Raw genomic sequence first — 14,711 nt, 5'->3', positions numbered from 1 at the left:
TTATGAGAATGACATGTTCTTTATTTTTCAAAATTTTAATACTTCAGATCACACTTTTTTAACCATCGGATATAAATAAGATTAAGTGTTCTCTCTCTCCATTTATTTTACTGAGCAGTGAGATTATGCCATCTATTACAATTTCATAGGCCAATAAATATTTTATTTATTATTCAAATATCTTTATATATTAAATGAAATAAATAAAAAAATTATACCGAAATTCATATTTTTTTATCCTCTACAATTTGAGATCATATTTGCTATAGTTCTATTAAAAAAAAAATATCTATAGCTCTCTACATGTAATATTTCTTCAATTTTATTATTTCTCATTTTTTAAAAAATTTATTCACCATGCATGATGAGAATGACATGTTCTTTATTTCCCAAAATTTTAATACTTCACATCCAACTAATCTGTTAACCAATGGTTACAAGAATTACTTCCAAAAAATTGCTTTTATGTCTTTTGACCAATTAATAATTAATAGTAGTTATCAATTTTCAAAGAAATCAAATCAATTTGCAGAATTTTCTTTATATATTTTTATAAAATGGGAGAACATAAATAAACAACCTACATATACAAATGATCTATTAATATAATCTCTCTTTACCATCTTATAGTTTTCCTCTCTCTACGACTCTACTTTAAAATCATGATTTTATATTTTATGTTTAAATAAATTAACTAGATTAATTTTGAGTAACATTTTACTCCATATATTAACATGGATACACATAAAATTGTAACATTATGGAGATGTGTAAAATAATTTGTTACGTAAAAATCATATTATAGTATAATTAAATGCAAGAAAATTAGCATATACAACGTATAAAAAAAATTCAAACTTATTATATCATTAATTCATTGTACTATCTACAATTCTCAAATACTTCTACCATCTCCAAACAAGTATCTATAGTTATAGGAGTATATAAAATGTCCAAAAACCGGTTGAAGTACAAGTAAATGAATAGTTGAGGACCCCACAGAGCTGTAAATTCAATTGTCATTATTACTTTCAGTATTTGTTGGAAAATGAAGAAATAAATTGTCCCCCACTATTTATTATAGTGGAGTTCCTAGGATACATTAATTATTTGAAGAGTTCCTAGAATGTAAAGTTCCAAGTTTCTTATTTGTTGTAGTTGAAAAGTCTCAAACATCCCTATAAATAAGGGTGATGAGCATATCATTGATAAGAAAAAACAACAAGAAATACATTCTCTTTTCTTTCTACAACAATATGCCTATCTAATCTTTCTACATCTCTCTCGATTACCATCTTCAAGATGGTATCAGAGCAGGAAACCAACAAGAAACCTCCAATGGAGGTGAGCCAAATACACATCCCGAACTATTGATCGAGATGATCTCAAATCTAATTGATTTGTACAAATCCAACACAAACCAATGCCAAAATTCCTACCAGCCGAAAAACTTCGACATATGGTCCAAGAGCAGCCGAAGAAGTAATGTACCTAACGGAAACTATATCAAATCTGCCCAACCTGCCCAGTCGCAATATCTTTGGAGCGAAAAGATTTGGCTGGAAAATTGCCAGCCACCACTTTCAGAGAACAAGAAGAGACATCCTGAACCGAAGAAGATATATATAGTGAATAATGCAACCCTAAAAGTGAATTTGGGCTAGGCTAACATGTTTTGGGCCAAAAATAATTAAGGATTAACTAAACCCCACTTGAATTAATAAATGATAATTTTAAATTTAATTTGTGGTTGTGTAGAAGTATTAGTTTTAGTAAATTGAAGGTATTAGTCTTAGTAAATGTTAATTATAGTCATGTAGGAATATTAGTTTTAGTAATTAAAGGTATTAGTTTTAAAGTTTTAATTATGGCCACGTAGGTGTATTAGTTTTAAAATTTTGATTATGGCCATGTAGGAGTATTAGTTTTAGTAAATTTTATCACATACTTAAGATGACACATTTTTCTTTTTAGTTTGCCCCAAATAAGATGATACTTTTATCTTTTCTGAAAACTTTCTTTCTTCTATTAATACACTTAACCATGTTTCTCATTCCAATTAAAATATCGAGCTCTTTTTCTCTATTCATTTAAATCATTAATTGTTTTTTTTTTGTGGATAAAAAATTAATCTTAATAATATATAGTGATATCAAAATGTAACGTTATTAAAAATATATACTTATTCAATTAATAAAATAGTGCATCGTCCTGGGATTGAATATTTGGACAATATTTCATTAGATGGATGGAGCATATAACGATTCGAATCTAAAGTTCACATGTATCAATAATACATGATTATGTACTTATTTAATTACAAAAAATATCGTCAGTTGCGCATCGCGCCGGGGCTGAAGTGTAAATCCAACAATCCAAGGGTTTAGTTATACATGAGGTTAGGGTATAGTACCAACTCAATAAAATAGCGTTCGCTATGTGATCGAAGTTAAATCCACCTCCAAAGGGTTTAGTAATCCATAGGGTTAGGTTGTAGTACCGACTTAGTAACATAGTTTACAATTTAACAACATTCTGCAATATCTTTTTTTCTATGTAATATTTTATATGAAATATAAAATATTAACTATATAGATTTAAAATATTAAATAGATGAGTTAAGAACATGTGCTTCTCGCATTTTCAAAAATTATATTTTCTTTTTACCATCCATCATAATAAAATACTAATTTTTAGTAATTATTCAATATATCAGACTATTACTCAATAGATTATTTAAAACATCAATAACTATACCTACAATTAATTACCTAAAATTCATTGTATAGTTGTAACATCTTCTAATTTATTCAGACTAAAATTCATATTTCATCTATTTATTTATTCTTTTATAAACCCAAATCAAATTATTCGATATTAACTTCTAATTTCCCTAAAGTTTAATAGCACTCTTTATTTTATTATAACATATAGTTATTATTAGATTGACCATGATCATTAATACCACTCTTCATTTTATTATAAACTATAGTTATTATTTTTTATAATTATACGAAAAAATAAAGATTTAAAATATTAAATAGATGAGTTAAGAACATGTGCTTCTCGCATTTTCAAAAATTATATTTTCTTTTTACCATCCATCATAATAAAATACTAATTTTTAGTAATTATTCAATATATCAGACTATTACTCAATAGATTATTTAAAACATCAATAACTATACCTACAATTAATTACCTAAAATTCATTGTATAGTTGTAACATCTTCTAATTTATTCAGACTAAAATTCATATTTCATCTATTTATTTATTCTTTTATAAACCCAAATCAAATTATTCGATATTAACTTCTAATTTCCCTAAAGTTTAATAGCACTCTTTATTTTATTATAACATATAGTTATTATTAGATTGACCATGATCATTAATACCACTCTTCATTTTATTATAAACTATAGTTATTATTTTTTATAATTATACGAAAAAATAACATAGATAGTAAAATTATTAAACTATTCACAAAGTGTGTATGTGTATATAAGAGATGTAAAATACATGAGAAATTATATAAATAATATACATATATGTATAATTAACGAGTGGGTGTATGGAATATTATAGAAAAGTCGTCAGCTGCGTGGCCACGCGCTGGGGGATGCACTAACACTTTAGATTCTCTTAATTATTGTACTCTGTTTGTACAAACTAAATTGGTACATAATTTTTTGGTATGAAATCTTAAAATAATCTTCTTAGTCTTAACTAAAGAGAGTATGTTTTTCTTATAAATTTATAAGAAAATATGTATTCTTAAATATTGTATTCTTAAATATTGTACTCCCTTTGTCCCAATTAAGTTGGTGCAAAACTTTTGGGCACAAAGTGTGTTAAATAATTTCTTTTATTCATATCTCGCACGAATTATATGATTTACTACGAATTTTCTTAGCTGCGCAACGCGCAGGGGATATACTAGTTTTACATAAAACTGATCAAAATGAATCGAAAAGGCTTTTTTTTTTTACCTAATTTAGGAAATACTTATGAATATAATTTACTTTCGAGAAATAATTGACTTTGAGTAATTGAATTTCGAGAAATAATTAAATTCAACATTATTTTATACTACTATCATTATTGCCTAAATTTAAAATTTATTATTTAAACTTCAACCAAATATTTCTTGAAAATCATAAACTAAACAGAATTTTCAGTACTTTAAAGTTTTAATTTCAATTTTGATTTACTTTTTGTACAGTCTTTGGTTTCATTTTTTCAAAAAAATTATAGTCTCAATTATACTTTTTGTAGCTTTGACGAGAAATTCTCAATTATAACTCTGTAAAAAAGTATTCTCCATATTTCGATATGACAATTGAAATATTTCAAAAATGTGAATTCTAGATTTTTTCTATAATAATATAAAATTGAGTATTATAAATTTTAAATTAAAAAACACTAAATAAATCAAAATTAATCATATAAACTGAAACAATTGGATCTTAAATCTCTATAAATACTTCCTTTGAATTGCAAATGCTATTGCCCAATATTGGGCTTGGGCTACACTACGTAGTCCATGTATCTTTATTTTTGAGTCGCTTGAAATTCATAATCTGCATCGAATATTTTAAAAAATATAGTCCAATAATTTGGAGCTTTGATACAAAATAAATGTTGGTCCTTGCAGATAATCAATGAACAATAAATTTAGCCCCACTTAAGGTTGTGAGTTATGTGATTCTTGATTTTTCTACCAAACCACTATCAACATTCCACCTTCTTGTCTTCATTACAATTACTTTACATATGTTATATATGGAAAAAAAATGTATTTTCGATGAAATTTTGTATTTCAATTCACTTATTTATTTATTCGTCATAATTTATTTCATTGTTTGGTATCATTTTATTCTCTTTTAAGTCACACTACTATAGAAGTAATGGGGCCCATTAATTATTGAAATTAATTTGGTCCATGAATATTTGGAGAGCCCAACACGGTTTCTAAGTGGTGATTCCCTATGAAATTTCTTCTATTTTTCTCTTGAAATACTTAATAAAGTACTATACTTTACTTACATATAAATAATGCGGCAAAGAGCATATCTGTACATATAATTAATATTGGACTTCACTCATGCTCTGTTTTGAATCTAGTTTATTTAATTGTAGTACAACCACTCGTACTTGAAATGTGTGGTTATGGATAGTATAATAGTATTTCGATGATTTATTAAAATTATGTAATTTAATTTGTGTTTTGATTTCAAAATAAATTTTAATGAGAAAGTTGTGAAATACCATCGTTTTGGGTTTCAGAAGTGAAATGTCTCAATATGCCGTAATATGAAATGCTAGGGGTTTCAGTTGCTCAAGAGTAATTTGTCTTTAAGTTGTCTGAGATTGAATTGGTATGAAATTGCAGGCGAAAGTTTAAAACTATCCTACGTGCATTGTGTTGAAATTAAGTATCGTACCCTCAACATTGAAACTTGAAACTTAGCTAGAAAAATCATGAACTTTGAATTTATTTAGAGTAAAGGCCAAAATTGGTCCTGAGCATATGGTCATTTTACGTTTTTGGTCATAAACATTATCTTTTGGATCTTTTGGTCCTGAACATATGATCATTTTACGTTTTTGGTCCTAAACATTATCTTTTGGATTTTTTGGTCCTGAACATATGATCATTTTACGTTTTTGGTCATAAACATTATCTTTTGGATTTTTTGGTCCTGAACATATGGAAATTTGATCATTTTGGTCCTGGACTAACTGTTCCGTTAAAAACTAATGGTCAACGGGTTTAATTCCGATTTTCGACCAAATTAAAAGAATATTTAATCTTGAAAAATATCAACAATATAATCCATGTAGTTCATCGGAACAAATCCAAACTTCGAAAATAACCAAAATTTGAGAAAATTTAATGATTTTCTTAATTATAATTCACCAAAAACAACCCCAATTAAGCTAAACAATAGAAAACCTTGAAATCATATATTTTTACTTAATAAACCATTCCATTATGAATGTAAATTACGTACTTTGATCAGCATTTCTCAAAAAAAAGAAAAAAACAAACTCCAAGCAAATTCACACCTTAACACATAGAGACAAATGAAGAATTCAAGCAAACTACACCACCAACAAAAACTAAAATAAAATAAAACGTTACACCTAAAAATGATCATAAGCCGACAGATCCCAATTGTCACTCATCAAATCCTCGTACGACATTCTCCTACGATCGCCGCCGCTCCAAAACACCTCCTCAAATCCCTCCACCAACGGCGGCGGCCATTCAAACCCCTCCAATTCCGGAAACATCTCAAAATTCTCCGCGGCCGGCGCAGAGACAGAGGCCTCCGGAGTTGGAGGGGCGGCGGGGGGAGGGGTGGGGCGGCGGGATTTGCGGCAGGAGCCGCCGACGGGGACGTTGCGGAGGGAGCCGCCGCGGGTCCAGTAGCGGCGGCAGGACTTGCAGAAGTAGCGAGGCTGGGAGACGCTGTAGTTGTTGTAGTAGCAGAATTTGGTGTTGGAGGAGAAGCATCGAGGGCAGCTCGGGGCGGCCGCGACGACGTCGTTGCTCGGCCGCCATTTGCTGATTAGCAATGGGGGCTTGGTGTGGTGGTTGAAGCTTGATGATGATGATGATGATGATGAAGGTGGCATTATGTTTGTTTGTTTGTAATTGTGTTTTTGGATGTGTGTTGGTTTATTATATATAGAGATAGGAGATGGTGTGTAGGGTAGTGGTGGTGTGGAAATGTGCATGTGAGAACAAAACTCTTAGTTTTGAGTATATATTGTTTGTTTGTCACTAGTAGTATCTTATTATTGGTTGGCTTGTGTATTTTACTGTTGAAAAAACGTGGAGTTCGGTCGAATTCTAGTCTGTTTTGTAATTTTAAAAATCAGTCAGAAAAATCATGAAGTTTGAATTGGTTCGCAATTCAAAAATCTGGCAGTGATTTGGTAGTTTATGAGTAGACGTTATTGTTAACTTGCTGTCGATGACGTCTATGGTTGATTTTCGGGCAGATACTAGTTACAATTTAAGCAAAGGGTGATTTGGTGATAGGGTAATAGTGTGCAAAATATGCATATGAGACTTTTTTTTTTTGTTATAGTATACTGTTTGTATGATTGGTTCAAATGTATTTTTGGTCTTGCAATTAAGTGACATTTTTAGTGTAATTATTTTTGCTATATAGAGGCAAATGTAATTAAGTCTTAGATAATGTATGTGTGGCAAACATTTTAAAATATTGGTGGAGAATTGTGAGACTGCAGTTCAGTAATAGTACTCTTTTGTCCTAAAGTGAGTTGGTTGGCAAAAATTGAAATAAATTTACACACTATGAAGTACAATAGAAATGATGAAATTGTGAACGGAAATTTAATTGAAGCTCTAAATTTTTTATAAGTTAGATTTATAACACTATACTATACTCCCTCCGTCCACGAATAAGAGTCCCGTTTTTCCATTTTTATCCGTCCACGAATAAGAGTCTCGGTTCATATTTACCATAAATGGTAAAGAGACTCCACATTCCACTAACTCATTCCACTCACATATCATTTAAAACTAATATATACAAGTGAGACTCATTTTCCACTAATTTTCTTCCACTCACTTTTCTTAATATTTCTTAAAACTCGTGCCATTTAGAAATGAGACTCTTAATCGCGGACGGAGGGAGTACTAAACTATAATTAATAATGTAGTGATTACTGATTACTCTACGTTTATTTATAAGGTAAACCCTACACCCCTAATTAACATTATTTTTAAACAAATCATATACCCTGAGTATGAAATATTTCCATTGTATAAAATTTTTGACAAAGAAACAATGGGAAGAAAACAAGTGTGACCGAAAGGTGACTAGGAAAATCTAAAATAGTGTACCAACTAGCTAGTGGTATTGTGGTATATATGGAAAATATCACTTTTAATCTTAAAAATAAAATTTTATTATAAATCATGTTTTGAACTTTAAAATTATTTATTAATTTAAAAAATTAAACTATTTACATAAAAAAATGTCTATCATCCATTTACGACTCCTCAATCTCGACTATGCATGAGTAATAGATCGATTCGATTAATAACATAATAGAATAATAATCTATTAACATGAAACTTGTTGAATGCCAATATGCATTTTCTTTTATAAATGACATGACACAAAGCAACCATAATACTTAAAGAAAATTTCCATATTTAATTAATTAAAAGAAAATGACATCATTCTTTTAAATAATAGAGCACATCTTACATTGAAAATAAAATAAAAAATATACAAAGTGACATCCAATTATGGGCTACATTTAAATTTTAAGTACGTAAATATGAATGCGTGATATTTTTTTATATAAAAGTCAATAATTTGGAATTTACTTAAATACTATTTCTTACTATTTGAGACATTATATTTATAAAAATGTATATATTTATAGTTTATAATGAGCACACCAACGAATTACTCCTACAAATCAACAAAAGATTGTCACACATTCAATAGTTAATCAGTTAGTAGATGTTGATTGTAAGAAAAAAAAAAAAAAACATGTGGGAAATTTGGAAAGGCTAGGCTTTTGGCCTATAATGCCAAGACTCTTCATGTAGGCTCTCTTACCCTATAAATAGTGAGTGTTTTGGAGTAGAGAACACACAACCAACAATCATTCTCTCTTCTCTCTAAAGCATTCTAGTTCACATCTTAGGAGCATTGCATAGCTCGGTTCTCGCCTCCAATTCAAGTTCGTCGGAGCCTACGAGTTTGAGGTGCTTCAACTCGGTAGGAGGAAAGTCGTTTCATCTTTGGGGACGTTACACCAATCCGTGAGCACTAGCCGGGGCGTATCTCGTCTTGCGGAGAGAGGGATACCTCGACTCGACTTGAAGAAGACTATAGTTTGCATCTTGTTCTTTTATTGTATTTCTTTTGTTTTATTTACCTTCTAGTTTTTGGTTATTTTGTAATAGCAAGAGTTTGCCCGTGTAAAGGCTACACGATTTCCAACAATCGCAAGACGAGATAGTGTACTCTTGCCGAAATCATGTCGACCGAAGCTGGAGGGAACGGAAACAACAACATTGGATCGTCTTCTGCATCCGCTAACACCTCAACGATGGCACCTATTTCGACCTCAAGGGTCATGACTCAAGCTGACAAGCCCGAAAAATTTAAGGGCCTGGATTTCAAACGTTGGCAACAAAAGATGTTGTTTTACCTAACTACGTTGGGTGTTGCTAATTTCCTCAAGGAGGATGCTCCTGCTGTACCTGAGGAGGAGACGGACTTTAATGTTCGGGCTGCCTATGATGTTTGGCATCAAGGAGATTTCTTGTGCAAGAACAATATCTTGAACGGCTTGGGGGATAGTCTCTATTCCATCTTTGCCGGGGCTAAGACCTCCAAAGCTTTGTGGGAGGCTCTTGACAAGAAGTATCGCGTTGAGGACGCCGGTACAAAGAAATTTGTAGTCGCAAAATTTCTGGACTACATGATGGTGGACTCTCGCTCTGTGGTAGAGCAAGCTGAAGAATTGCAAATCATTATCCATGATGTCCACGCTGAAGGGATGGCCTTGCCAGACCAGTTTGTTGTTGCATCAATGATCGAGAAGCTTCCTCCGTGCTGGACAGATTTCAAGAACTACCTAAAGCACAAGAGAAAGGAGATGAAGCCAGAAGACCTGATTGTCCGTCTTCGTGTAGAAGAGGATAATAGGCGGTACCATCAGAAGTCAGGAGGGCCTGAACATGCCAAGGCAAATCTGATGGAGAAGGGAGGATCTTCCAAGCGTCCCCGCCCAAGGGAAAATGACAAGGGCAAGGGGAAGGTAGCTGCTGTCCGAAAGTTTGAAGGCAACTGCTTCAATTGTGATAAGCCGGGCCACATGGCGAAGGACTACCGAAAGCCTAAAAGGATGAAATTCAAGAAGAGTGCTCACATGGTCGAGAGAGACTTCAACGATGATGACCTGGCTGCGGTGGTTTCTGAAGTGAACCATGTTGACAATCCGAAGGCTTGATTTGTTGACACCGGAGCTACTGTGCATGTGTGCTCTGATCGTAGCCAATTTTCGACCTACAAGCAAGTCGTAGGGAAGAAGCTCCACATGGGAAACCAAGACTCGTCTGAAGTCGTTGGCATGGGAGAAGTGAAGCTCTTAATGACATCTGGTCGTGAGCTGAAGCTGAAGGATGTGCTGCATGTCCCAGACATCCGCAAAAATCTTGTTTCTAGTAGTTTGCTTGTTAGTCATGGCTTTAAGCTAGTGTTTGATTCTGACAAGTTTATATTATCTAAGTTTGGCACTTTCCTTGGAAAAAGTTATCTTTCCAATGGCTTGTTCAAACTTAATGTAATGGCCACTGGTGGCCGTGTACCGAATCAATCAGGTTTACCCCAGAACATGTGGAGGGAAGCTTTGCTAACTGCAAATTACATCTTGAACAAGATTCCACTCAAAAATAGGGATGTGACTCCTTATGAATTATGGAAGGGAAAGAAACCTTCATATACATACCTCAAAGTGTGGGGGTGTTTAGCAAAGGTACAAGTGCCACCTCCAAAACAAGTTGCAATTGGCCCTAAAACAGTCGATTGTATCTTTATTGGATATGCATTGAACAGTAGCGCATGTCGCTTCTTAGTTCATAAGTCAGCTATACCTGATGTAGCTGAAGGAACAGTAATTGAGTCAAGGAATGTTGTATTCTTTGAGAATGTGTTTCCTTGCAAGAAGCAAGATGATCGTTCTAGTGAAAGAATGGTGGATGAAACCAGTAGTTCTAATTCTCCAAAAGTGACGAGGGCAAGTCCTGAGGATGTAGAACCAAGACGTGGTAAAACAGTTAGATTTGCTAAGACTTTTGGTCCAGACTTCATAACTTTTATGTTGGATAGTGAACCAAAGTCACTATCAGAAGCACTGTCTGGCCAAGACGCAGTGTGGTGGCTAGAAGCTATCAACAGTGAAATGGAATCCATCATGCTAAATAACACATGGGTGTTAGTAGACTTGCCGGAAGGCTGCAAGGCCTTAGGATGCAAGTGGATTCTGAAAAAGAAATATAAACCCGATGGTACTGTAGACAAGTACAAAGCTCGCCTAGTAGTCAAAGGCTTTAAACAGAAAGAAGGGCATGACTTCTTTGATACTTACTCACCTGTTACGAGAATAGCTTCCATTCGGGTGCTTCTTGCGATTGCTGCGTTGCACAATCTTGAGATTCACCAAATGGATGTGAAAACTGCGTTTCTGAATGGTGATTTGGAAGAAGAGATATACATGGAGCAACCTGAAGGGTTTGTTGTGCCCGGGCAAGAACGCAAGGTATGCAAATTGGTAAAGTCTCTCTATGGATTGAAGCAAGCGCCGTTGCAATGGCACTTGAAGTTTGACAATGTAATGTTGACAAATGGATTCACTATCAACGAGTGTGATAAGTGTGTTTACATTAAGAACACAGATAACGGGTTTGTTATTGTGTGTCTTTATGTTGATGATATGTTGATAATGGGCAGCAATAGTGCCATTATTAACGAGACAAAAAACATGTTGAAAAGAAATTTCGATATGAAAGATATGGGTCTAGCTGATGTGATTCTCGGAATCAAAATTTTGAGGACTAATGAGGGAATTGCCTTAACGCAATCTCATTATGTTGAGAAAATGCTTAAGAAATTCAACTCGTTTGATTGTAAGCCAGCAAAGACTCCTTTGGAGCTCAATGTCCATCTAAGCAAGAATATGGGTGAGCCTGTTGCTCAAGAAGAGTATGCAAAGGTTATAGGAAGTTTGATGTTTATCACGAACTGTACTAGACCAGATCTTGCTTGTACGGTGAACAAGTTGAGCCGATTCACGAGCAATCCAAGCAAGGAACATTGGAGAGCTCTGTGCAGAGTTTTGAGATACTTGAAGTATACTATTGACTTTGGACTGCACTACACAAGATATCCCCAAGTACTTGAAGGGTACTGTGACGCAAATTGGATCTCTGATTCAAAAGACTCATTTTCGACGAGTGGGTATGTGTTCACTGTGGGGGGTGGTGCTGTTTCGTGGAAGTCAGCGAAACAGACGTGTATTGCTCGCTCCACCATGGAATCCGAGTTTATCGCATTGGATAAAGCAGGGGAAGAAGCCGAGTGGCTCAGAAATTTCCTAGAATGTATTCCATGTTGGAAGAAGCCAGTGCCCACAGTAGTGATACACTGTGATAGCAAAGCCGCTATAGGTAGAGCACACAGTGGCTTCTATAATGGTAAGTCTCGACACATTCGTCGACGACATAATACCGTAAGGCAGTTGATCACAAGTGGTGTTATCGCAGTTGACTATGTTAAGTCAGTGGATAACATAGCGGATCCATTAACAAAAGGTTTAAACCGTGATCAAATGCATAAATTGCTAAAAGGAATGAGACTGAAAACCACATCTTAAAAGATGAGTATAGTGGTAACCCAACCATACGATTGGAGATCCCATGGGATTGGTTCAATGGGAAACAAAGCTATACAAATCTAGTTGTAACACTCAAAAGATTTTTATCTTCGCCCATTCTTTAGAAAGCATTGAGTGTTGTAACCTGCACGTGGTAAGAGGCTAAGTCTTTTGACTTCTAATGATTCTTGAAATCTCAAGGAGATGCAGTATGGCAGGATACTCATATGAGAGAATCACATGTAAGTGAGAAGTGGGGCCGCTTCGTGTGTGTGAGTCACTTACGAATTCCAAAGAGGTGTTCCACGGCCGAAACGACACAAACGTGAGAACTGATGGAGTTGAGACAATATTGTGTTGATGCTATTGACTAGGCATACACCAAGGAGGAATAGTTCAAGGCATCTCGTCCACTAGCCCGTCGGTATGTCCGATAGTGTTGACTATGGAAGGTTCAAAACCACAAGTTACCTCTCCAAAGACAGTATCGTTTCTCGAGAACTGAGCAAAGAGTCTGCATACATGCATTTGTGTCTAGTGTTGGTTTGAGCTTGCAGCGCTCTAACCAATGTGGGGGTTTGTAAGAAAAAAAAAACATGTGGGAAATTTGGAAAGGCTAGGCCTTTGGCCTTTCATCTTGTGGTAACCTCCAAATGCATTATGGTGAGCCTTAATGCCAAGACTCTTCATGTAGGCTCTCCTACCCTATAAATAGTGAGTGTTTTGGAGTAGAGAACACACAACCAACAATCATTCTCTCTTCTCTCTAAAACATTCTAGTTCACATCTTAGGAGCATTGCATAGCTCGGTTCTCGCCTCCAATTCAAGTTTGTCGGAGCCTACGAGTTTGAGGTGCTTCAACTCGGTAGGAGGAAATTCGTTTCATCTTTGGGGACGTTACACCAATCCGTGAGCACTAGCCGGGGCGTATCTCGTCTTGCGGAGAGAGGGATACCTCGACTCGACTTGAAGAAGACTATAGTTTGCATCTTGTTCTTTTATTGTATTTCTTTTGTTTTATTTACCTTCTAGTTTTTGGTTATTTTGTAATAGCAAGAGTTTGCCCGTGTAAAGGCTACACGATTTCCAACAATGTTCAAACTCGAAACTATCACATTCTTATCCATCAATATAGCCACTTAAGCTCAATTTTGGCACCTTCTTTTTTATACACTTGAAAATGATATCGATATATATATTTCTAACATAAATATCAATCTATCAAAGTGCAAATTGCAGGAAAAAAATATAATTAGCAAATAAGGGAAGCTTTGGCCATCCTTTAGAGAATAAGTCCCTAACTTTATTATAACTTTAATTTCACCCATAACAAAATTAAAGTTATCCAAAGTAGTATCTGCACAATAGTCCTCATACTTTCATAGATAATCGTTTGACCCTATAAGTTATATAACATTAGTAGATCACGTAATCGGGTCAATCAATAAATAGTTATAAATATTATATAATCTTTAGACTATTATGTTGGACCATATTAAAATGTTCCAACATAAAGAAGATAGAGATGCTTACAATGACGGTTGGTAGACCAACATCTGATGGAGCATGGAGACTGAAAGGAAAGTGAATTAGTTCACGACATCTGAAATGTATTTAGGGCCAATCCAATCAGAGTCCGGTACTTTTTGCCTATATATATATATGCTCTTTCATTGTAATTGTAACATGTATAATGAAATATATGGATTGACGTCGCTCCTAGATCGTAGTCACATAGATATATAGACATCATATCAAACTAATTAAAAAATTTATATACTTCATGGTTACTTTTGTTATAACAACGTTGGCATTAAAAGAACCGGTATCGTCTATTCGTCATATAATCAGCAGTGGCGTGCCGTCGGCAATAAGCTGTGGGAGAGAGACACGACCGTTTGTTTGTGACCCACCCTATCCTTGATATCTCACCTCACTAGTTGTAGAAAGAGATTGTGCATATTGAACTAGTGTGACATGTCATAGAGTCCATTTTAAATGGAGTAAAGGCCAAAATTGGTCCTGAACATAGGATCATTTTACCTTTTTGGTCCTAAACATTATCTTTTGGATTTTTTGGTCCTGAACATATAGAAATTTGATCATTTTGGTCCTCCGTCAACATTTCTATTAAAAACTAACGGTCAACAGGTTTAATCCCGATTTTGACCAAATTAAACTTTTAATTCTGAGTTTTTCTTCCCTAACTAATTCCCTAATTATTTTTATAAATATTCTAAACCCCAATCACCACCTCCAATTATCGGCCTGATT

At 34.0% G+C, this 14,711-nt stretch overlaps 1 protein-coding gene across 1 annotated transcript; it reads right to left on the bottom strand.

Annotated features, from left to right (window-relative positions):
- Positions 1-6,148: 6,148 nt before the first annotated feature.
- Positions 6,149-9,138, bottom strand: LOC125220724 (dof zinc finger protein DOF5.3-like). Its single transcript, XM_048122871.1, has 2 exons — positions 9,074-9,138; positions 6,149-6,608 (listed from the first exon to the last, which is right to left on the bottom strand). The coding sequence occupies exons 1-2, from the start codon at positions 9,136-9,138 to the stop codon at positions 6,149-6,151; spliced, it is 525 nt and encodes a 174-aa protein (XP_047978828.1).
- Positions 9,139-14,711: the final 5,573 nt, after the last annotated feature.

The sequence above is a fragment of the Salvia hispanica genome, chromosome 4 (genome assembly GCF_023119035.1).
Source record: "Salvia hispanica cultivar TCC Black 2014 chromosome 4, UniMelb_Shisp_WGS_1.0, whole genome shotgun sequence".
NCBI lineage: Eukaryota > Viridiplantae > Streptophyta > Magnoliopsida > Lamiales > Lamiaceae > Salvia > Salvia hispanica.
The sequence above is the reverse complement of the archived record's forward strand: the minus strand, read 5'-3'. Positions and strand labels throughout refer to the sequence as shown.

Excerpts from the sequence above, each read along its gene's own strand:
- LOC125220724 (XM_048122871.1), bottom strand. The coding sequence starts at position 9,138 with ATGACCCTTGAGGTCGAAATAGGTGCCATCGTTGAGGTGTTAGCGGAT. Across the intron at positions 6,609-9,073 it reads GATGCAGAAGACGATCCAAT|CTTCAACCACCACACCAAGC; the intron begins GTTGTTGTTTCC and ends ATCATCATCAAG.